Below are 21,721 nucleotides of genomic sequence, written 5' to 3'. Positions count from 1 at the left end.
AAAAAAATGTTACTCATTGATATATAAGGTAATTTTTAAAGCACCACTTCCATTCAGAGATAATTTTACATTGAAAAAATTATTTTTTTAGTGTTTTATTTATTTTTGAGAGAGACAGAAACAGAGTGTGAGTTGGGTAGGGGCAGAGAGAGAGGGAGACACAGAATCTGAAGCAGGCTCCAGGCTCTGAGCTGTCAGCATAGAGCCCGATGTGGGGCTTGAATGCACAAACTGTGAATTCATGACCTGAGCCGAAGTCCAATGCTTGACCCACTGAGCCACCCAGGAACCCCTGAATATTTCTTTTTTAAATGAGTTATAAAGAATGGAGTGAACATATCAATATATGCTATATGGAACTTGATATATGCGGTGATTTTAATTTTAATGAAGAAAAAAAAAATATATATATATACACATATATTTACCTACTCACACAAAGGAATATAGGGACAGCTCTCAATGTAAAGGGCATTGCCCAGGCCAACTGCAGTGACCGTGGACAGAGGAAGGAGACGGGCCGGTCATGTCTGTGATGGCTAGGGAGTGAATGCAGGGCGAGCTTCCCCACGCAGAACTGTGTGGTTTCAACCCCTGCAGGCACCCGAGGGCAGAGCCCCTGGTTTCTTATCAGCTTGCCCAGCTGTGTGGCAGAAGGGAAGGGGGCTGGGGGGTAAAGTATAAAAGCTTTCAGAAAACCACAAAGTGGAGTCAGACTGGAATGCATTCTGCCAATATCTCGCGATCTTGATGAATGTAGGCATGAGGTAGGTTTTAATATTGGACGCAATGATTTCCATTTGATTCTTCTTTAAGATTGTTATATATCTTCAAGAACTTGTTAGTTTCATGTAAATTAGAATATGTTTGTTGTTCTCTATAAAAAAAAATTGGGAGGAGGTTTTAAAAGGATTGCAATGAGCCCATACATCAAATTGGGGATCAATTTTGTTATTTTTTTCTAGTTTCTTGAGATAGGAATTTAAGTCATTTCATAGAGACCTCTCTTCTCCTCTAATGTGCTATAAATACCCTTTCAGGATGCTCTAGCTGCAACCCACACATTTGGATATGTTGTCATTTCATTTTGCATCAGTTTATTAATTATTTCATTTCTATTGAGATCTCCCTTACAACCATGGATAGCTTCATATCGTTTAATCTCCATGTGTTTAAGATTTTCCTACCGTCTTTCTGTTCTTGATTTCCAATTTGAATCCAACATGGTTAGAGAACCAGATGTCCTCTCTATAATTTCCCTTTATATTTCTGGCAAATAGATAGATTAAGAAGTGCACCTGTTGTGATGAGCACGTGGTGATGTGTGGATATGTTGAATCCTATATTGTACACCTCAAACTAACACGACACTATATGTTAACGAACTAGAATTAAAAAAAACTTAAAAATGTTCATTTGTGTAGAGGCCCAGGGTATGATTTTTCTTGTGTGATTTTTAGGATAGGTTACCTATGCCCCTAGGCCCAGCTGGTGATGCTGTTGTGGGCGGATGAGGCCTGACTGCCTGGGGTGAGGTGGGGGCTGATGCGGCAGGTACAGCCCATAGGGTCCCCGCTGCCATCGGCTATGGGTCACCCCTACTAAGTCCCTGCTGCACTTCCCCTTTCTTGGTCCCTTGCCAGAAAGAACATCTGTGCTTTTATTTATTTGTTTTTTCCTTTGCCTTTGCCTGTGAACATTTTCCGATTGCAGGGTGCAGAGCTCTCCACACCCCAGCTGGACTACCTGAGGGACAAAAAGAAATCCTTGGAAACCCCCTGTGGTGGTGATCTTCAAGCACGGAGAACCCTGGCCAATCCATCTTCCGTGATGCCTCTTCCAGAGTCACATGAGGACTGTTGGATTATTTCCATTTTTTCTAGTTGTATTTAGAGGGCACTGCAAAGAAATGTGAATATAGACCACTTTCACTGAACTTGAATGGACTGAAGATGCTAAGAAATTGACAAAATACTTGACTAACTTTTAAAGCGTTTTATAATTTTTACATTCCCAACAATGGTCTATGAGTTCCCCTACTTCCAATCCTAACCAACGCTAAGATGGCGAGGTTTTTTTTTTAACACATTTTAAAAGTCATGTAGTAGAATCAAATTGGTTTCATTTTCTTTCATCCACCAAGGTACAATTTCCCTGTAAGAAGACGCCATTATAATTCTCTGAGTTCCTTCAGAGTACGGTCTTCCAACATTGTAGGCCCTAAATACCCAGGGGTGGAACTGGTGATGAGAGGGCCAGACTGTGAGGGAGGGGGAGAGCATTAGGGATGCAGTTCACTCCCCTCCCTGCCAAACAAAACTGAGGAATTAGCATGGACTGGATAGGAACTCTGCAAGCTTTAAATCCCCAGAGATTCCAGGCAGAGTTTTCTTGGTCACATGTTACAAAACAGCCCTGGAACTAATGAGAGAAAATTACAAAGTTGAGTCAGAAAGTTCTCCCGCTCCCTCTGATGCAAGAAGAGAGGAATCCCTTTGGGTCTCCTAACCAGAGCCAAACCTCTAGAGCTGAGGACCCACAAGTGCTAATCATAATCAGACAATATCTCCAAACCGGTGGAAGAAAAGGTTCCTAACCACTGTGATGAGTGAGTGGTAGAGACACACGGTGGCACGTGTGGCCCAGCCTCACAGCTCATGTGGAAAACTCTAGGGCCACAGAAAGCTAAAGCTGGCACCAAATCACTTCCCAGCTGGGGAAACTTAGATCCAGAACGCACAAGGACTTTGTTAAGGTCACTCAACTAGCAGTGACAAAGTTAAAACCACAGGCTCTTAGACAATGGCTTTTATACTAAGTGGATCTCTGTGTCTTCTGAGCGAAGAGCAAAGCAGGCTTCCCACAATGTGAAGACCATCGTGGAAAATAGAACACTAACATGAATTGGCTTTGGTGCGCTGATAACATACACAAGGTAGGAAACTCTTGTAGTGAATGGACTCTGCACTTTCTCCAAAGTACCATTTCTCTGGGACTCTGGAAAGGGTGTGTATTTCTTTTGTCAGTGGATCCAGGTTGCAAATTAAATTTGATACAACTTGATTTGGGGACAACTTCTGACATCGTTGAGCATAGTGTGGGGTATAATACTCACACACATTCAGAATATGCCAGAACTACGGGAAGATTCTGAAATTCACACTCTTCTAGTGATGATTCACCAAGTAGGCATTTAACTCACAAGTAAAGTAAGATTAAGTAAGGAAGGCTGTGTTGGAATATGTATTACTGATTCTTTGCATTTTCAAAATGTTTCTGAATGAAATGATGGATTAGAACACAACCCCCCTGGCTGTTTAGGAGGGGATATGGCGTATGGTGTGGAATCAGACCGTCCCGCAATTCGTATGTGTCAAAGAGCTTCAATTTTACCCCATGGGTCCCAGGTACTAAAAACAATCACTTTGCCAATATTCTCTCCTCTCACCCACTTTGGGGTACTTAGGCAATCTTTTGGTTCCACTGTCCGTCTAATTGCTCTACTGACAGGGTTCCCGTGGAGAGTCTAGAGAATTTGGAAACGTGAGTGTGTACAGTGTTCTAGTGAGGCAGGAAATCTTCACAATCGCTCATGATAACGGAAGGGCGTATGGCACCTAGCATTTCTGAGAGGGGAGACGGTCTTCTGAGATAATCTAGAGTTTTCACAAGGCTCTTTCAGGGCAAAGTGGAACAACAATCTGCAAGAGTGGGTGGGGATCCCAAGGAGTTTCATGCTCCATTTGGATGCTGAGGACCTTTGCCTTAACGGCCTCAGAAGGAAACCCAAGGATCATTTAGACACAGCCCCTCAGAATACAGCCTTAGGCAGGAAGGCAAAATAATGCTCTCATCTTCTTTGGGGAATATAATTACTCACTTATGGAACGTGGGGTGTGGACACAGGGAGGGAAAGCATGCAAAAGGAAAGGAGAAAGGATGGAGGGAAGGATTAGTCACATGTCAGGGGGGCCTGAGGAAAAAGGAAGTCATGTCAGGTCAAAGAGGACTAAAGAATCAAGAGATCCCAAAGCTAGAGTCCCCATGGCTGCATATTTCATTGTGAAATGTTATAATTTTACCATTATGTTTATTTTTATATTTATGCATATTGATTTATATGTTAAAACTATTGACTTATAGTTCAGAACTTCTTCAAAAATAATAATAAAGATTCAGCCCATTTTCCCACTGCTTCTTCTGTCTGTTGGTGACCAGCTTGACTCTGCTGACGGAATGCTTAATCTTAGCCTCCACCATATCTACTTAAGACTGGAAAGACTTGTTATCTCCAGGCTCAACATTCTGCCGGATGCCGAATAACAAGGTAAAACAGAAACTGTTTTAGATTCAGCCTCTTTGCGATCACTAACCTATCCGTGTACGTGTATTGGGAATCATTACCTTCTTCAAATGCTCCATATTAGCGCTCGGAGACACACAGAGATGTGTGACCATAGACTCCTTATGGGAGGAGAAAAAAAGATAAATTGTAAGAATGCACAATTCAGTCAAAACACTGGCTTCTCGCTACAAATATGTCCCTTCATAGACACAGCTCTCTTATTGTTAAAAAGAGGGAAATAATCTCAGCTGCCATACACATTGCACAGCTGTCCTACACACTTCTCATCCACGTTGTCATGCATAAAACCAAACAACATTAGAAGGAAACTAGCAAAACGTAGAGCCTATCAATGCTAGTTATTAAATATATTGACATGTGGCAGAGGAAACACGATGGATCAACATAATACAAGGCTGAGGGAATGTGTCAAATGCAAGGAAAAACAACATATTGTAGATTTCAGAGGAGGATGAGATTAAAAGAGATGCAGAATATCAAAGAATTTGCAGAATTCTAGGGTTGACCTTTTTGGGAATCTGAGTATGGCACTGAAGGAATGGGAAAATCTCAGCTGCACCTGCACCGAATTTGGATAAAAAGTCTGTTTATCGGTACCATCCACATACTCTAATGAATTGCTATTAATCCGGAGGTCCTGGAGTATCCGATCTTCCCTCTCCTCAGAGTACAGGGAAGGGAGCATGTTTTTATTTCTTTCATATATGGGACCTAAATATCTCCTCCAAGAAGAGTTCATGACTTTGGGCATCCTTACGATTATAAGCCATTGTCTACATTTGGTCCCAAAATCACTAACAAACCCACTATGAATCTTTACCCATTGGATATTTACAGACAATATTCTGTGTGCAAGTTGCTTTGTCAGACCCTGACTCTGTCTATTAGCTACTTGGTAATGGTTTTATATTCAGAGTCTGATCCATATCTGGCCGACCTCAGACACCTGAATTTCCTTTATCTAGTCATTAATTACAGGATTTTTCCTCTTATGATATTACCAGCCAATAAAGTCTGCTAAAACAATAAGCCACGAAGAGTCTTCTGTCACCCACCAAGCGATCAGTAATTGCACCCCTAATAAAGGTATAAGAAATGAACTAAAAATTAAGAAAACCCGTGACCTACATACACATGGTGTTTTGCCACACAAATTGAAGAATCAATTTGTCATCGTAACTCCCTGATCATCTGTCTTATTCACACCACAACCTTCAAAGAATAACGGAGAGTTGAATATTTACTTGTTTCTTTCACATTTCAGACATGCCACAATGAAGGCCAACCAGACAGTCCTGAAAGAATTCATTCTTGTGGGCTTCTCCTCGTACCCACACGTGCGGACGTTCCTCTTCGTGCTCTTTTTTGGCCTCTACCTTCTCACCCTCACAGGTAACCTGGCCATCCTGGGTCTAACTTGGGCGGACAGATCTCTCCACACCCCTATGTACCTCTTCCTCCGTGCCCTCTCTTTCTCCGAGACCTGCTACACGCTGACCATCATCCCCAAGATGCTGGCAGACCTGCTCACTGAGAAGAGAAGCATTTCAGTCCCGGGGTGTGGCTTGCAGATGTGTTTCTTCCTGGGACTTGGTGGCACTAACTGCATCATCCTCACGCTGATGGGATACGATCGCTTTCTGGCCATCTGCCACCCTCTCCGATACCCACTGCTGATGACCAATGTGGTGTGTGGGCACCTGGTGGTCTCTGCTTGGGCCGGAGGCTTCCTTATCTCTGTGACAGAGACCGCACTGATATTCGGGGGCTCGTTCTGCACCCCCAACCTCATCCACCATTTCTTCTGCCACATGCGGGCCGTGGTGAGGCTGTCCTGTCTAGACAGTGACATCACCGAACTTGTTGTAACAATGGTCTCGGTGTCAGGTTTGATGGGTACCTTTCTGCTCATCATCACCACTTACGTTTTCATTCTGTCCACTGTCTTCAGGATCCCTTCAGCCGAGGGCAAGCAGAAGGCCTTTTCTACCTGCGCCTCTCATCTCACTGTGGTCATCATCCACTTTGGCTTCGCGGCTATTGTCTATCTGAAGCCAGAAGGCTCGGGAGGAGATGACACACTCATCGCTGTCCCTTACACCGTCATCACCCCTTTCCTCAGCCCCCTCATTTTCAGCCTCAGGAATAGAGACATGAAGAATGCGTTTAGAAAGCTGATGGCAAAGAGGAGTTTCTGGGATACGTAATCCCGGATTGTAGGTGCATGGTTGTCTGTTCCCTGAGGTCAATATGCATTTATCGTGTGACGTCAGGAGAAGCCTTTGCCATTGGCCTTTTACCAGAGGTTGGCACATGGGAAACCAGAGACAGTCTGGGAGCTAACCCATCACAAACACTTACTTACTTGTTAAGAAAGTTGTTCAATTACTTCTACTTCTCCTGGCTGTTCCTCAAGATGGTACCCTTCTACCAGTCGGCCACTGGGCATCCTGCACCATTAATGGGCATTGGAGGAACAAGATTGTGGAAGGCAAAAACAACCCCTGTGGCCACAACACTAAGAGATGCTTAAAATATCTAAAGATACAGGGACAACTGGGTGGCTTAGTTGGTTTAGCAACCCACTCTTGGTTTCAGCTCAGGTCATGATGTCATGATTCATGAGTTTGTGCCCAGCATCGGGCTCCATGCTGACATGTCAGAGCCTGCTTGGGAGTATCTCCCCCTCCCTCTCTTCCCCTGTCCTCCTCACTAGGTATCCCTTTCTCTCTCAAATAAATAAACATTTAAAAAATATCTAAAGATATAACAGTTAAGGAATTTTTTTAAAACAATGTTGTAAGGTGTTGGGCTGTGCCTCCCAGGAGGTAAACCATTTCTCACAGGTGATACACTATGTAGAAATCAACAGTCTATTGTGCGTATCTGGATTGATGTGTATATTGGTAAGTCTTACGCCATACTGATTAGTGAAGGTTTTAAAAAACACTGTTCATGGCTGTGTCCTTCAAGTGACTGTCAGAGGCTCACTCTGAATAAACAGGGTATCTTGAAACATTGATCCAACAAGCCAATAAGGCAGTAGAGTCTGCATGACAGGCAGAGTCCCTGGACGAGGGTTGGAAATAACCCCCATTTTCTTCAAAACAAAGGTATTCAAAGCAAATGTCTAACAAAAGCACATGTCATGATATCGAAGGATTCGACATTGACGTGTATTGTGGAACAATTCTGGCAGAGATGTGATGTACAATGAAAGAAACCAGATACACACAGCATCCAATCTCGGGAATTTTCTGACTTCTTTCCTCAGTTCTGTTGGTAACCCAATTTGTGCTCTTTCCTGTGGGACGTAACCTTTGTGAAGGGGGTTCATGTAGATCCAGGATATGACAAGCGTGGGGACCATGTCTGTTCCCCATCATTTACAGAGATGTTATAAAGATAAATGAGAAGATGGATAAAAAATATTATCAACACAGTGATTACAGTTACCTCTTGCCATGATTCTATTTTCTTCTCTAGGATCAGCTGTGCAGGCAGAATATATCCCCTCATCAATCTGTTCTCACTGCCTCCATGACAAGATTTCTTCCATTTTGGTTCCACCCTGAGAACTGACTATCTAATCTAGGGAAGCCATAAAATCTTGTCGATAGATGCCAACAATTTACTCAGTCCTGGTGGTCATAGGAAATATGGTGAAGTGTTAACTATAGTTCCTGAACTTGAATTTGAACTGGAACCAGTTAACCTTCACCTACCTGATATGGTGACTGTGGAGGCATTGCTACTTGCCTACTTAATATTTATTGTAGAGATAGAAATAAGAACTTGAAGGGGAGCTGGAAAATGCTTCTAAATAAATCATGAATCAAATAAAAATTCTTGCAAATCCTTGAAAAGTGGTTTGAATTGGAGAAAAGGAAAACACTACAAGTCAAAGCTGGCGGGACATAGCTTTGCAGTGTTTACATGGAAATCCATGGCCTCCAAAATGCATATTAGAGAAGTCCACAGACTGAAGGTTAATAACCTAAGCATTCCTCTCAAGAGTCTGGGAAAGGAATAAAGAATGAACACAAAACGATTGTAAAGAATAAAATGAATTGGTAAAAGCAGAAATTAATTAAGTAATAGTATACAGTACAGTGGTTCAAAACGTCAAAAGGTGGATTGTTGAAAATAATAGTGAATCTATTGTCCCTGGGGAGACTGATAAAGAAATTAAGACAGGAAATGCAACTAGACAATGATGGGAATGAAAATTGGGGCGTTTCTCTGGTCACACCCACATAAAAGATGAGACAATCCTGTGAGTGATTTCATGATCATGGCTTTGAGAACTTACACAAAGTGGGAAAATTCCTAGAGATCACATATTAAAGCCGACCTGGGGAAACCAGTTGTCTAATTCTCAAGAAAGAGAATTTTAATTAATACATTCTACATTAACAACAGACAAACAAACGAACCTCTGGAAACCTTAAGCTTCACCAGGAGATTCTGCCAAAATTTTAAAGTGGTTGTTATGCCAAATGTACCCAAAACCTTCCCTGGCACAGAAGAATAAACACCCCCAACTCAGGTTTTGGGCCAATACCATTTAGAAACTGGATTTGGAAATCACACTCAGGAGCATAGACGCAGAACTCGTAAGTAAAACTCAAGGTGGATTCAGTCTAGAAATGCAAGTTTGGCACATTTGAAATAGAGCTGTAGAATTAATCACGTTACCCAAATAAAGGATATTAATCGTGTAATTACTTTAATTGATGAAGAATTGATTACTTTAATTGATGAAGAATATTATGGGATAAAATGTAATACCCATTCAGGGAATGAATAAAAACTAGCATAATAGGAATCAAAAGAAATTTCCTGCGGCGCCTAAGTGGCTTAGTCGTTTCAGTGTCCAGCTCTTGATTTCAGCTCAGGTCATGGTCTATGAGTTCCCATACTTCCCATCTTCACCAACCCTAGGATGGCCAATTTTTAAAAAAAAAATTTCTAAAAGTGGAGTAGTGAAAACAGATTGACTCCATCACCTTTTCCCACCAAGGTACTAATTTTTGGTAAGAACAGACCATTCCTTGTAATTCTCTGAGTTCCTTCAGAGTACAGTCTTCCAACATTATAGGCCCCAAATACCCAGGGAACTGATTGGAACTGGTGATGAGAGGGCCAGAGTGGGAGGGAGGAGGAGAGCATTAGGGATGCAGTTCACTCCCCTCCCTGCCAAACAAAACTGAGGAATTAGCATGGCCTGGATAGGAACTCTGCAAGCTTTAAATCCCCAGAGATTCCAGGCAGAGTTTTCTTGGTCACATGTTACAAAACAGCCCTGGAACTAATGAGAGAAAATTACAAAGTTGAGTCAGAAAGTTCTCCCGCTCCCTCTGATGCAAGAAGAGAGGAATCCCTTTGGGTCTCCTAACCAGAGCCAAACCTCTAGAGCTGAGGACCCACAAGTGCTAATCATAATCAGACGATATCTCCAAACCGGTGGAAGAAAAGGTTCTTAACCACTGTGATGAGCGAGTGGTAGAGACAGACCAGGGCACATGTGGCCCAGCCTCACAGCTCATGTGGAAAACTCTAGGGCCACAGAAAGCTAAGGCTGGCACCAAATCACTTCCCAGCTGGGGAAACTTAGATCCAGAAGGCACAAGGACTTTGCTAAGGTCACTCAACTAGCAGTGACAAAGTTAAAACCACAGGCTCTTAGACAATGGCTTTTATACTAAGTGGATCTCTGTGTCTTCTGAGCGAAGAGCAAAGCAGACTTCCCACAGTGTGAAGACCATCATGGAAGAATAGAACCCTAACACTGAATCGGCTTTGGGGCGCTGATAACAGACACAAGGTAGGAAACCCTTGTAGTGATTGGAGGCTGTTTTCCTCATGATTAATTGTCCCTGCACTTTCTCCAAAGTACCATTTCTCTGCGACTCTGGAAAGGGTGTGTATTTCATTTTTCAGTGGATCCATATTGCAAATTACATTTGATACAACTTGATTTGGGGACAACTTCAGACATAGGGTAGAGTGGGGTATAATATTCTCAAGCCCCTAAACACATATACACACATTCAAATATGCCAGGAGTAGAGGGAGATTCTGAAATTCACACTCTACTACTGCTGATTCACCAAGTAGGCGTTTAACTCACAAGTAAGGTAAGATTAAGTAAGAAAGGCTGTCTTGGAATATGTATTACTGATTCCTTGCATTTTCAAAATGTTTCTGAATGAAATGATGGATTAGAACACAACCCCCCTGGCTGTTTAGGAGGGGATATGGCATATGGTGTGGAATCAGACTGTCCTGCAATTCGTATGTGTCAATTTTGCCCCATGGGTCCCAGGTACTAAAAACAATCGCTTTGCCAATATTCTCTCCTCTCACCACTTTGGGGTACTTAGGCAATCTTTTGGTTCCACTATCCGTCTCATTGCTCTACTGACAGGGTTCCGTGGAGAGTCTAGAGAATTTGGAAATGTGAGTGTGTACAGTGTTCTACTGAGGCAGGAAATCTTCACAATCGCTCATGATAACGGAAGGGCGTATGGCACCTAGCATTTCTGAGAGGGGAGACGGTCTTCTGAGACAATCTCGAGTTTTCACAAGGCTCTTTCAGGGCAAAGTGGAACCACAATCTGCAAGAGTGGGTGTGGATCCCAAGGAGTTTCATGCTCAATTTGGATGCTGAGGAGGTTTGCCTAAAAGGCCTCAGAAGGAAGTCCGAGGGTGATTCAGAATACAGCCTTAGGCAGGAAGGCAAAATAATGCTCTCGTCTTCTTTTGGGGATATAATTACTCACTTATGGAAGGTGAGGTGTGGACACAGGGAGGGAAAGCATGCAAAAGGAAAGGAGAAAGGATGGAGGGAAGGATTAGTCACATGTCAGGGGAGCCTGAGGAAGAAGGAAGTCATGTCAGGTCAAAGAGGACTAACGAATCAAGAGATCCCAAAGCTAGAGTCCCCATGGCTGCATATTTCATTGTGAAATGTTATAATTTTACCATTATGTTTATTTTTATATTTATGCATATTGATTTATATGTTAACACTATTGACTTATGGTTCAGTACTTCTTCAAAAATAATAATAATGATTCAGCCCATTTTCCCACTGCCTCTTCTGTCTGTTGGTGACCAGCTTGACTGTGCTGACGAAATGCTTAATCTTACCCTCCACCATACCTACTTAAGACTGGAAAGACTTGCTATCTCCAGGCTCAACATTCTGCCCGATGCCGAAAAACAAGGTAAAACAGAAACTGTTTTAGATTCAGCTTCTTTGCGATCACTAACCTATCCGTGCACGTGTATTGGGAATCATTACCTTCTTCAAATGCTCCATATTAGCACTCGGAGACATACAGAGATCTGTGACCGTAGACTCTTTACGGGAGGAGAAAAAAAGATAAATTGTAAGAATGTACAATTCAGTCAAAACATTGGCTTCTCGCTACAAATATGCCCCTTCACAGACACAGCTCTCTTCTTGCTAAAAAGAGGGGAATAATCTCAGCTGCCATACACATTGCACAGCTGTCCTACACACTTCTCATCCACGTTGTCATGCATAAAACCAAACAACATCAGAAGGAAACTAGCAAAACGTAGAGCCTATCAATGCTAGTTATCAAATATATTGACATGTGGCAGAGGAAACACGATGGATCAACATAATACAAGGCTGAGGGAATGCATCAAATGCAAGGAAAAACAGCATATTGTAGATTTCAGAGGAGGATGAGATTAAAAGAGATGCAGAATATCAAAGAATTTGTAGAATTCGAGGGTTGACCTTTCTGGGAATCTGAGCATGGCACTGAAGGAATGGGAAAATCTCAGCTGCACCTGAACCGAATTTGGATAAAAAGTCTGTTTATCGGTACCATCCACATACTCTAATGAATTGCTATTAATCCGGAGGGTCCTGGAGTATCTGGTCTTCCCTCTCCCCAGAGTACAGGGAAGGAAACATGTTCTTTATTTCCTTTAATATTCCAGGGCCTAAATGCCTCCTCCAAGAAGAGTTCATGACTTTGGGCTTCCTTATGATTATAACCCATTGTCTACATTTGGTCCCAGAATTACTAAGAAACCAACTATGAATCTTCACTCATGGGATATTTACAGACAGTATTCTGTGTGCAAGTTGCTTTGTCAGACCCTGACTCTGTCTATTAGCTACTTTAATTCTTTTAGTATTCAGAGTCTTCTCCAAATGTAGCACACCTAAGCATGTGAGTATCCTTTATCTAGGCATCAATTAGACTATTTTTCCCCTTATGATATTATCAGCCAATAAACTCCTCTTAAAAAATAAACCATAAAAAGTCTTCTGTCAGGCGCTAAATGATCAGGAATTAGTCACTGAATAAAGGTATAACAAATGAATTAAAAGTTAGAAAATCACATAAGCTACATACACATGGTGTTTTGCCACACAAATTGAAGAATCAATTGGTCATCGTAACTCCCTGATCATCTGTCTTATTCACACCACAACCTTCAAAGAATAACGGAGAGTTGAATATTTACTTGTTTCTTTCACATTTCAGACATGCCACAATGAAGGCCAACCAGACAGTCCTGAAAGAATTCATTCTTGTGGGCTTCTCCTCGTACCCACACGTGCGGACGTTCCTCTTCGTGCTCTTTTTTGGCCTCTACCTTCTCACCCTCACAGGTAACCTGGCCATCCTGGGTCTAACTTGGGCGGACAGATCTCTCCACACCCCTATGTACCTCTTCCTCCGTGCCCTCTCTTTCTCCGAGACCTGCTACACGCTGACCATCATCCCCAAGATGCTGGCAGACCTGCTCACTGAGAAGAGAAGCATTTCAGTCCCGGGGTGTGGCTTGCAGATGTGTTTCTTCCTGGGACTTGGTGGCACTAACTGCATCATCCTCACGCTGATGGGATACGATCGCTTTCTGGCCATCTGCCACCCTCTCCGATACCCACTGCTGATGACCAATGTGGTGTGTGGGCACCTGGTGGTCTCTGCTTGGGCCGGAGGCTTCCTTATCTCTGTGACAGAGACCGCACTGATATTCGGGGGCTCGTTCTGCACCCCCAACCTCATCCACCATTTCTTCTGCCACATGCGGGCCGTGGTGAGGCTGTCCTGTCTAGACAGCGACCTCACCGAACTCGTTGTAACAATGGTCTCGGTGTCAGCCTTGACGGGCACCTTTCTGCTCATTATCATCACTTACGTTTTCATTCTGTCCACTGTCTTCAGGATCCCTTCAGCCGAGGGCAAGCAGAAGGCCTTTTCTACCTGCGCCTCTCATCTCACTGTGGTCATCGTCCACTTTGGCTTCGCGGCTATTGTCTATCTGAAGCCTGAAGGCTCGGGAGGAGATGACACACTCATCGCTGTCCCTTACACCGTCATCACCCCTTTCCTCAGCCCCCTCATTTTCAGCCTCAGGAATAGAGACATGAAGAATGCGTTCAGAAAGCTGATGGCAAAGAGGAGTTTCTGAATACATAATCCTGGCTTGTAGGTGCATGATTGTGTGTTCCCTAATGTCAGTAGGCATTTATCATGCGATGTCAGGAGAAGGCTTGCCATTGGCCTTTTACCAGAGGTTGGCATGTAGGAAACCAGAGACTGGGAGCTTAACAATCACAAACATTACTTAGTTTTAAAAAAGTTGTTCAGGGGCGCCTGGGTGGCTCAGTCGGTTAAGCGGCGGACTTCGGCTGAGGTCATGATCTCACGGTCCGTGAGTTCGAGCCTCGCGTCGGGCTCTGTGCTGACAGCTCAGAGCCTGGAGCCCGTTTCAGATTCTGTGTCTCCCTCTCTCTCTGACCCTCCCCTGCTCATGCTCTGTCTCTCTCTGTCTCAAAAATAAATAAACGTTAAAAAAATTAAAAAAAAAAAGTTGTTCAATTAGTTCTATTTCTACTGGCTGTTCCTCAAGATAGTACACTTCTGTCAGTCACCCTCCGGGCATCCTGCACCATGGATGGCTTTGGAAGAGCAAGATTGTGGAAGGGAAAAACAACCCCTGTGACCACAACACTAAGAGGTGCTTTAAAATATCTAAAGATTCAATGGTGGAAGAATTTTTCTAAGCAACATTGTCAGGCATTGTGCTGTGCCTCCCAGGAGAAAAACATTTCTCATAAGTGATATACTATGTAGAAATCATCAACGGTCTATTGTGCATGTCTGGATTGATGTGTATATTTGGTCAGTTCTATGCCATAATGATTACAGAAGTTTCTTTTAAACACTGTTCATGACTGTGTTCTTCACATGACTGTCAGAGGCTCCCTCTGAATATACAGGATATCTTGAAACATTGATCCAACAGGCAAACAAGGCAGTGGAGTCTCTCTGAAAGTCAGGGTCCCTGGACGAGGCCTGGAAATAACCCCCACGGTCTTTAAAAGGGAGACATTCAGAGCAAATGTGTAAAAAAAAGCACATGTTATGATATTGAAGGGTTTGACAATGAAAGGTATTTTGGAACAATTTTGGCAGACATATGATGTGCAGTGAAGGAAACCAGATGAACATCGCGTCAAATCCTGGGGATTTTCTGACTTCTTTCCTCAGTTCTATTGTTAACCCAATTCGTGCTCTCTCCCGTGGGATGTAACCTTTGTGTTGGGATTTCGTGTGCATCCGGTATTTGACAAATGTGGGGACAATGTCTGTTCCCCATCATTTACGGGGAAGTTATTAAGCTAACTGAGATAATGAACAAAAAATATTATGAACACACTCTGATTATGATTACCTCTTGCCATGACTCTATGTTCTTCTCTGGGACCATCTTGTGCCTCACATACAGGCAGAATATGTCCCCTCTTCAATCTGTGCTCACTGCCTCCATGACAATGTTTCTTCGACTTTGGTTCCACCCTGAGAACTGACTATCCAATCTAGGGAAGTCATAAAGTCTTGTAAACAGATGCCAACAATTTACCCAGTTATGGTGGGCATAGAGAATATGATGAAGTGTAGTCTCAAGTTCCTAAACTTGAGTTTGGACCCATTAACTTGCATCTACCCGATATGGTGACTGTGGAGGCATTTCTAGTTGCCTACTTAATATTCATTGCTGAGATAGAAATAAGTACTTGCAGGGGAGCTGGAAAATACCTACAGGTGTAAAAGTCAAGAAACACACTTGTAAATAAATCACGAATCAAATGAAAATCTTGGGAATCCTGGAAAAATGGTTTGAATTGGAGAAAATGAAAACACTACAAGTCAAAGCTGGTGGGACATAGCTTTTCAGTGTTTACATGGAAATCCACGGCCTCCAAAATGCATATTAGATAAGTTCACAGGCTGAAAATTAATAACCTAAGCTTTCCTGTCAAGAATTCAAAACAGGAATAAACGAGCACAAAAAGATCGTAAAGAATAAAATGAATAGATAAGCGCAGAATTAATTAAATAGTAGTTTTCAGTACAGTGGCTCAAAAAGTCAAAAAGTGGAATGTTGAAAATAATCCTAAATCGTCTTGTTCCCCAGTGAGACTGATGAAGAAATTAAGACAGGAAATAAAACTAAACAATGATGGGAATGAAAATTGGGGCACTTCTCAGTTCACACCCACACCTAAAAGATGAGACAATCCTGTGAGTGATTCCATGATCATGGATTTGAGAACTTACACAAAGTTGGAAAGTTCCTAGAGAACACATATTAAAGTTGACCTGAGGAAACCAGCCGTTTCATTTTCAAGAAATAGAATTTTAGTTAATATATTCTACATCAACAAGAGGCAAACAAACCTCCGAATCCTTTAAGCTTCACTAGGAGATTTTGGCAATTTTCTAAAGTGGATGTTATGCCAAAAGTGCCCAAAACCTTGCCTGGAATAGAAAAGAGTAAAGACTCCTCAACTCAGTTTTGGGACCAGTACCATTTAGAAACGGGATTTTGACCTCTCGCTCAGGAGCATAGACGCAGAACTCGGAGGGAAAACTCAAGTTGGATTTAGTTCAGAGATTCAAGGTTGACACATTTGAAATAGATCAGTAGAATTTATCACATTATCAAAATAAGGGATATTAATCAAGTAATTATTTTATTGATGAAGAAGAACTTTTGGATAAAGTTGAATATCCACTCGGGGATGAATAAAACCTATTAGCATGATAGGAATCAAAAGAATCTTCCTGGGACGCCTGGGTGGCTGGTTAGTTAAGCATCTAACTCTTGATTTTGGCTCATGATCTCATGATGTCATGATCTCACAGTTCGTGGGGTCTAGCTCCGCATCTGGCTCTGCACTCACGGTGGGGTGCCTGCATGGGATTCTCTCTCTCTCTCTCTCTCAAAATAAATAAATAGACGTTACAAATATATTTACTTAAACTCATCAGGAGATCAAACTTCCTTTTGTATCTGAGTGCAGTTGCCCCACTATGTTATGTTGGTTTCGGGAGTACAGCCTTGGGATTCGAAAATCCAACTTCTCACTTCGTTGTGAAACATTTAAATGCATCCCCGCTCACTCAGGAACAAGACAAGAATGGCTTCTCCCATCGTGCCCTTGCTGTCTTATTCCAGACAATCAGTTCAGTAAAATGGAGCAAAAGACAGAAGGAGTATACAGGAAGAAACACAGTCATTTCTCATGAATTATAAAGTTTTTTATTTAGAAAACCCAAAACTAATCAGCAGACAAATCATTAGAATTAGCCTTCATTTTAAGGCTAAGGACTTGGTACATGAGCAAATAACCCGCATCCCCATAAATTCACAACAATTGGAATCTGGTTTTCAGAAACCATATCACATTTTGAAGTGCCGAAATATCAAAGTCCTAGAAAAAGTTTGCCAAAAGTCATGCAAGAGGTCTCCATGGAAAACTGCAAAGCATTATCAAAACAACCCTAAAAGACCTATGCAAATGATGAGGTGCTCTTTGTCACGGATTAGAAGACCCCGTGCGGTGCAGATGCCCATTCTCCCCATGCTAACTTAGGTTTCAAAGAAATCCCAGGGACAATCCCAACAGTGTCCTTTCTTGCGTGTGAAAGCTATAAGGGGATTTAAAATTAATATGGATTTACAAATAGCCACGACTCTCTTGAAGAATACCGTGACATGATTTGTTTTACCGGATATCAAGTCTCATCATGCAGCCACAGTGTGAAAGTGGTCCACGTTTCAAAGACACCAACATGGAGAAGAGAGCCCCAAAGACCCACGCACACGTGGGCACTGGGGCATATTTATGATAAATCTGGCTTTGCAGAGCGGTTGGACAACAATAGACTTTTCAAAAACTCACGCTTGCAAAGTTGCATATCCGTAGAGGCAAAAGGAAACCTGTCTCCCGAAACAACAACAGCGGCAAAATCAGTTTCTGGGTATCAAAACCTGACTGTGAAAGGCAGACGATAAACCTTCTAAATGTTGCTATGAAAAAAATTGTCTTCACAACATCCTTGGGACATGAGAGATTGTTTAAACTGGACGTTAAAATCTTAACTAAAAATGAGAAGATCGAGTCAATTAAAATCGAGAAACTGTGTTCATTAAAGAAGAATTGGCCAGCAAATGGACAGACAAGTCACATAAAACTGAAAAGAAATCGAAGGAGAAGATTAATGTGCAATTTAAGACAGTGATTACTTTTGGAGGGAGGAGGCTGGGATAGGGAGGGACACACAGAAGGACTAGTCGCTGGCAAACTCTAGTTTGATCTCTTCCTTCATCTGGGTAGGGATTACAAAAGTCTTTGCTTGCAAAAATGTTCACTGAGCTCTATATTTGTTTGGATGACTTTCTGAATCTGTGTTTTCTTTTAAAAACATGCAGACTAAACAAGGAGCTCCATTGATTGAGAGTAAATACCCCCAACACATACAATTGGCAAAAGGCTCATACACAGTGTGTGTAAAAACCATCCCAAAACCAAACAAGATAGTACAATCCAATCAAAATGGTAACCAGGGGCCTCAGGAACCCTTCTCGTAACCACCCTGTCATTCACGGTAACCTGCAGCAGTTAGGAAGGTCCAAAAGATGAGCGAGATGTGGATATTAGTGTAGCATTAGTACAACTCTTTGCTTTCGAGCAATTTTCCTCACGCTATTGTTTTATACATCGAGCTAGAGATTGTAGCATGCATTTTTAATTTCATACATCCTATGTAAAGTTAATATTGAATGATTTCCAGTAAAATATAGAAAAGTTGCAATGACATAGCTCCATTTACTTAAATCTACCAACACATTGCTAGAATTTTTAGACGGGCATATGCCTTTTTAAAGAAATTAAGAGAATACTGATACATGCGTAGGTGATCGTTTCGATTTAACCTCACACTCAGTTTCAGGTTTCTTCATCGTCTCCTGTGCATCCAAGTTACCATGGGTTTCATTTGTCTTCAGCCTTCCCTTAGTATTTACTACACCACATGCTGGCTAGCAACTCTCTTCATTTTTTTGTCTGAGGATTTCTTCATTTTGCCTTCATTTGTGAAACACAGTTTTGCCGGATAAAAACTTCCTCGTCCACGGGGTACCTTTCTTCATCTTCCCCTGTGTCATTTTCAGTGTCTCTGTCCTCCCCGGTTTCTGAGGCACACACTGCCCTTAATGACATCGCCTTTTTACTCTATGTAATGTGTCACATTTCCCTCGTCGTTTCAGTATTTTCTCGTTGCCTTGGCTTTCATCAGTGTGATCATGAGGTGTCTAGATGTGCTTTTGTGTTTTTCTTACTTGTGATTTGTTGAACATCTTGACTTGGTTGTGGTGTTCCACCAAACCCGGGCAGTTTTCAGCGGTTATCTCTTCAAATATTTTCTTCCTCTGTATCTTTTGGTTTCGTCCCGATATTCCAATTATGCAAATGTTGGGCTACTTGATATTGTCTCGAAAATCTCACAGAATTGATTCACTTCTAAATTTCATTTATTTAAGTTCAAGTTAGTGAACATACAGTGTACTAATGTTTTCAGGAGTAGAACCCACCGATTCCTCACTTACATCTAACACCCAGTGCTCATCCCAACAAGTGCCCTCCTTAATGCCCCTCCCCCGTTTGGCCCATCCCCCACCCACCTCCCCTCCAGCAACCCTCAGTTTGTTCTCCGTATTAAAGAGTCTCTTATAGTTTGCCTCCCTCTCTGTTTTTCTCTTATTTTTCCTTTATTTCCCCTATGCTCATCTATTTTGTTTCTGAAATGTCATATATGAGTGAAAACATAGGATATGTGTCTTTCTCTGACTGACTTATTTCACTAGGATGAAATTGATTAATTTTAAGTCTAGTTGTTTCTTCTTGAGATTGACTGATTTCTACTGATTTATTTTCCAATTCATTGGTCCTTTCTTCTAATATCTCCAAAATCCTGCTGAGCCTTTTTCACATATATATGCCAGTAATACATAAAATAAATAATATTTCATGGCAAAGGCGATTTATTCCAAGAATGCAGGACTGATTTAGTATTTGAAAGTATGTTGACTGCATTCACTAAACTAATCAAATAAATGGAAAAAATTAATATACTCATCTCAATATTTGTAAAAATGTACTTGTAAAAATCGATATCCATTGCTGATTTTTAAAAAACTCTGTTTCTATTTAAACCACCCTCCTGCCTCATTGTGAAATATTGAATTCTTTTCTCTAGAATGAGCATTTTGACCACTCTATACATCATCGTACCAGAGATGCAAACCAGCGTGGTAATGGAAGCAAAGGATACAAAAGGTGAAATGATTTGAAAGGAATGGTGAAACCCTTCATTTGCAGATAACATGACTGAATATCTAAAAAGTCTTACTAAATCTACAGAAGGACTACAAACCTAAGAAACACATTTAGCAAGTTCTCAGGTCAATTGTTTTTCCTTATATTAGATACAAAAATAAAAAATTACTTTTTTATAAACAGAGAGAGAGAGAGAGAGAGCAGAGAAAGGGGACAGAGAAAGAGAGAGAGAATCATAAGCCGGCTCCAAATTCATTGTGGATCCTGAGCTGTGTGGGGCTTGAGTCCACACCCCTGAGATTGTGACGTGAGCTGAAATCAAGTGTCAGACACTCAACTAACCGAACCAACTAGGTGCCCCAGGAATTACATTTTTAGATGTTAATTTCAATAGCCTCAAAACATAGACAGTTAGGATAAACACTTAGAATTCAGTTGAGGACAAGATGAGGAAGTATTCTGTACTGAAATGATAAACAGTAATGCAACAGATTAAATAGATTAAATAAATGGACACAATCAATTTTATGGATAAAAATACTCAATATTGTAAAAATTCATCTGTTGGTTCAATGCAACTCAATGAAAAATTGAAACAGGATTTAGAGCACCCGAGTGGCTCAGTCGGTTAAGCGTCCGACTCTGGCTTAGGTCATGATCTCACGGTTCGTGAGTTCGAGCCCCGCGTCGGGCTCTCTGCTGACAGCTCGGAGCCTGGAGCCTGCTTCGGATTCTGTGTCTCCCTCTCTCTCTGCCTCTCCCCTGCTTGTGCTCTGTGTCCGTCTGTTTCTCTCTGTTTCTCTCTCAAAAGTAAATAAACATTAAAAAATTGTTTTAGTTCAAATAGGATTTGTGTAGAAATTGTCAAGTGAATTCTAAAGACTTATCTGGCAATGAAAAGATCTATAAACAATCATGAGAGACTGGGATGAATTAAACACCTGATCTCAAAATCACTATAAAGTAAACAACAATGAAAACTCTGTGCTGCTAGCAAAAAGGTAGATATAGAGATCAATGAGAAATATAGAGTCCAGAAATAGTCACATCTGTGTATAGGTCCATCGGTTTCCATAAAGTTCCTTGTGCAAATTAATGAGGAAAGGAAAGTCTTTCCAACCGATGGTACTGAAACCACTACATTTCAGTATAAAAAAACTAAACTAAGCTAAAACCTTAATCCTGACTTCATCCTATAGACACAAATTATCCCAGATGAGGCTGAGATCTAAATGCCTGAAAGTACAGAGCAACTAAGAGAATACACAGGACAATATCCTCATGACCTTGAGAGAGGCAAAGAAACTTTTTAGGCAGCAGACAAAAAGGAAAAGACATAAAAAGTTGATCAATCAAACCACAAAAATGAAACTTCTACAACACAAAGAGCAGATGCAGAGCAAAATGGTAGGACAACTTCATAAGAAATGCCAGTCTTTTGAAATGTTTACATTTTTTTTCCTTTTTTATATTTTGTAATTGTTAAAACTTCTAAACTTTTTTAAATTTAAAATTTAGTTAACCTACAATGCAGTGTCGCCTTCAGGAGTCGAATTCGGTGATGCATCACTTACATACAACAACACTTGGTGCTCATCACAACAAACGCCCTCCTTAATACTCATCACCCATCCAGCCCATCTCCCACCCCCTGCCTCCATCAACCT

General features: G+C 41.5%; 2 protein-coding genes across 2 annotated transcripts; both read left to right on the top strand.

Annotated features, from left to right (window-relative positions):
• Positions 1-5,608: 5,608 nt before the first annotated feature.
• On the top strand, positions 5,609-6,573 carry LOC109257191 (olfactory receptor 10X1-like). The gene has a single exon (XM_019433154.2). It carries the CDS (start codon positions 5,641-5,643, stop codon positions 6,571-6,573), a length of 933 nt encoding a protein of 310 aa, XP_019288699.2. The 5' UTR covers positions 5,609-5,640.
• Positions 6,574-12,881: 6,308 nt separating this feature from the next.
• On the top strand, positions 12,882-13,837 carry LOC109257190 (olfactory receptor 10X1-like). Its single transcript, XM_019433153.2, has one exon. It carries the CDS (start codon positions 12,914-12,916, stop codon positions 13,835-13,837), a length of 924 nt encoding a protein of 307 aa, XP_019288698.2. The 5' UTR covers positions 12,882-12,913.
• Positions 13,838-21,721: the final 7,884 nt, after the last annotated feature.

The sequence above is a fragment of the Panthera pardus genome, unplaced genomic scaffold, assembly GCF_024362965.1.
Source record: "Panthera pardus isolate Hobbes unplaced genomic scaffold, ASM2436296v1 HiC_scaffold_21, whole genome shotgun sequence".
NCBI lineage: Eukaryota > Metazoa > Chordata > Mammalia > Carnivora > Felidae > Panthera > Panthera pardus.
The sequence above is the reverse complement of the archived record's forward strand: the minus strand, read 5'-3'. Positions and strand labels throughout refer to the sequence as shown.

Bases quoted from the DNA above. Each gene is read 5' to 3' on its own strand.
- LOC109257191 (XM_019433154.2), top strand. From the start codon at position 5,641: ATGAAGGCCAACCAGACAGTCCTGAAAGAATTCATTCTTGTGGGCTTC.
- LOC109257190 (XM_019433153.2), top strand. From the start codon at position 12,914: ATGAAGGCCAACCAGACAGTCCTGAAAGAATTCATTCTTGTGGGCTTC.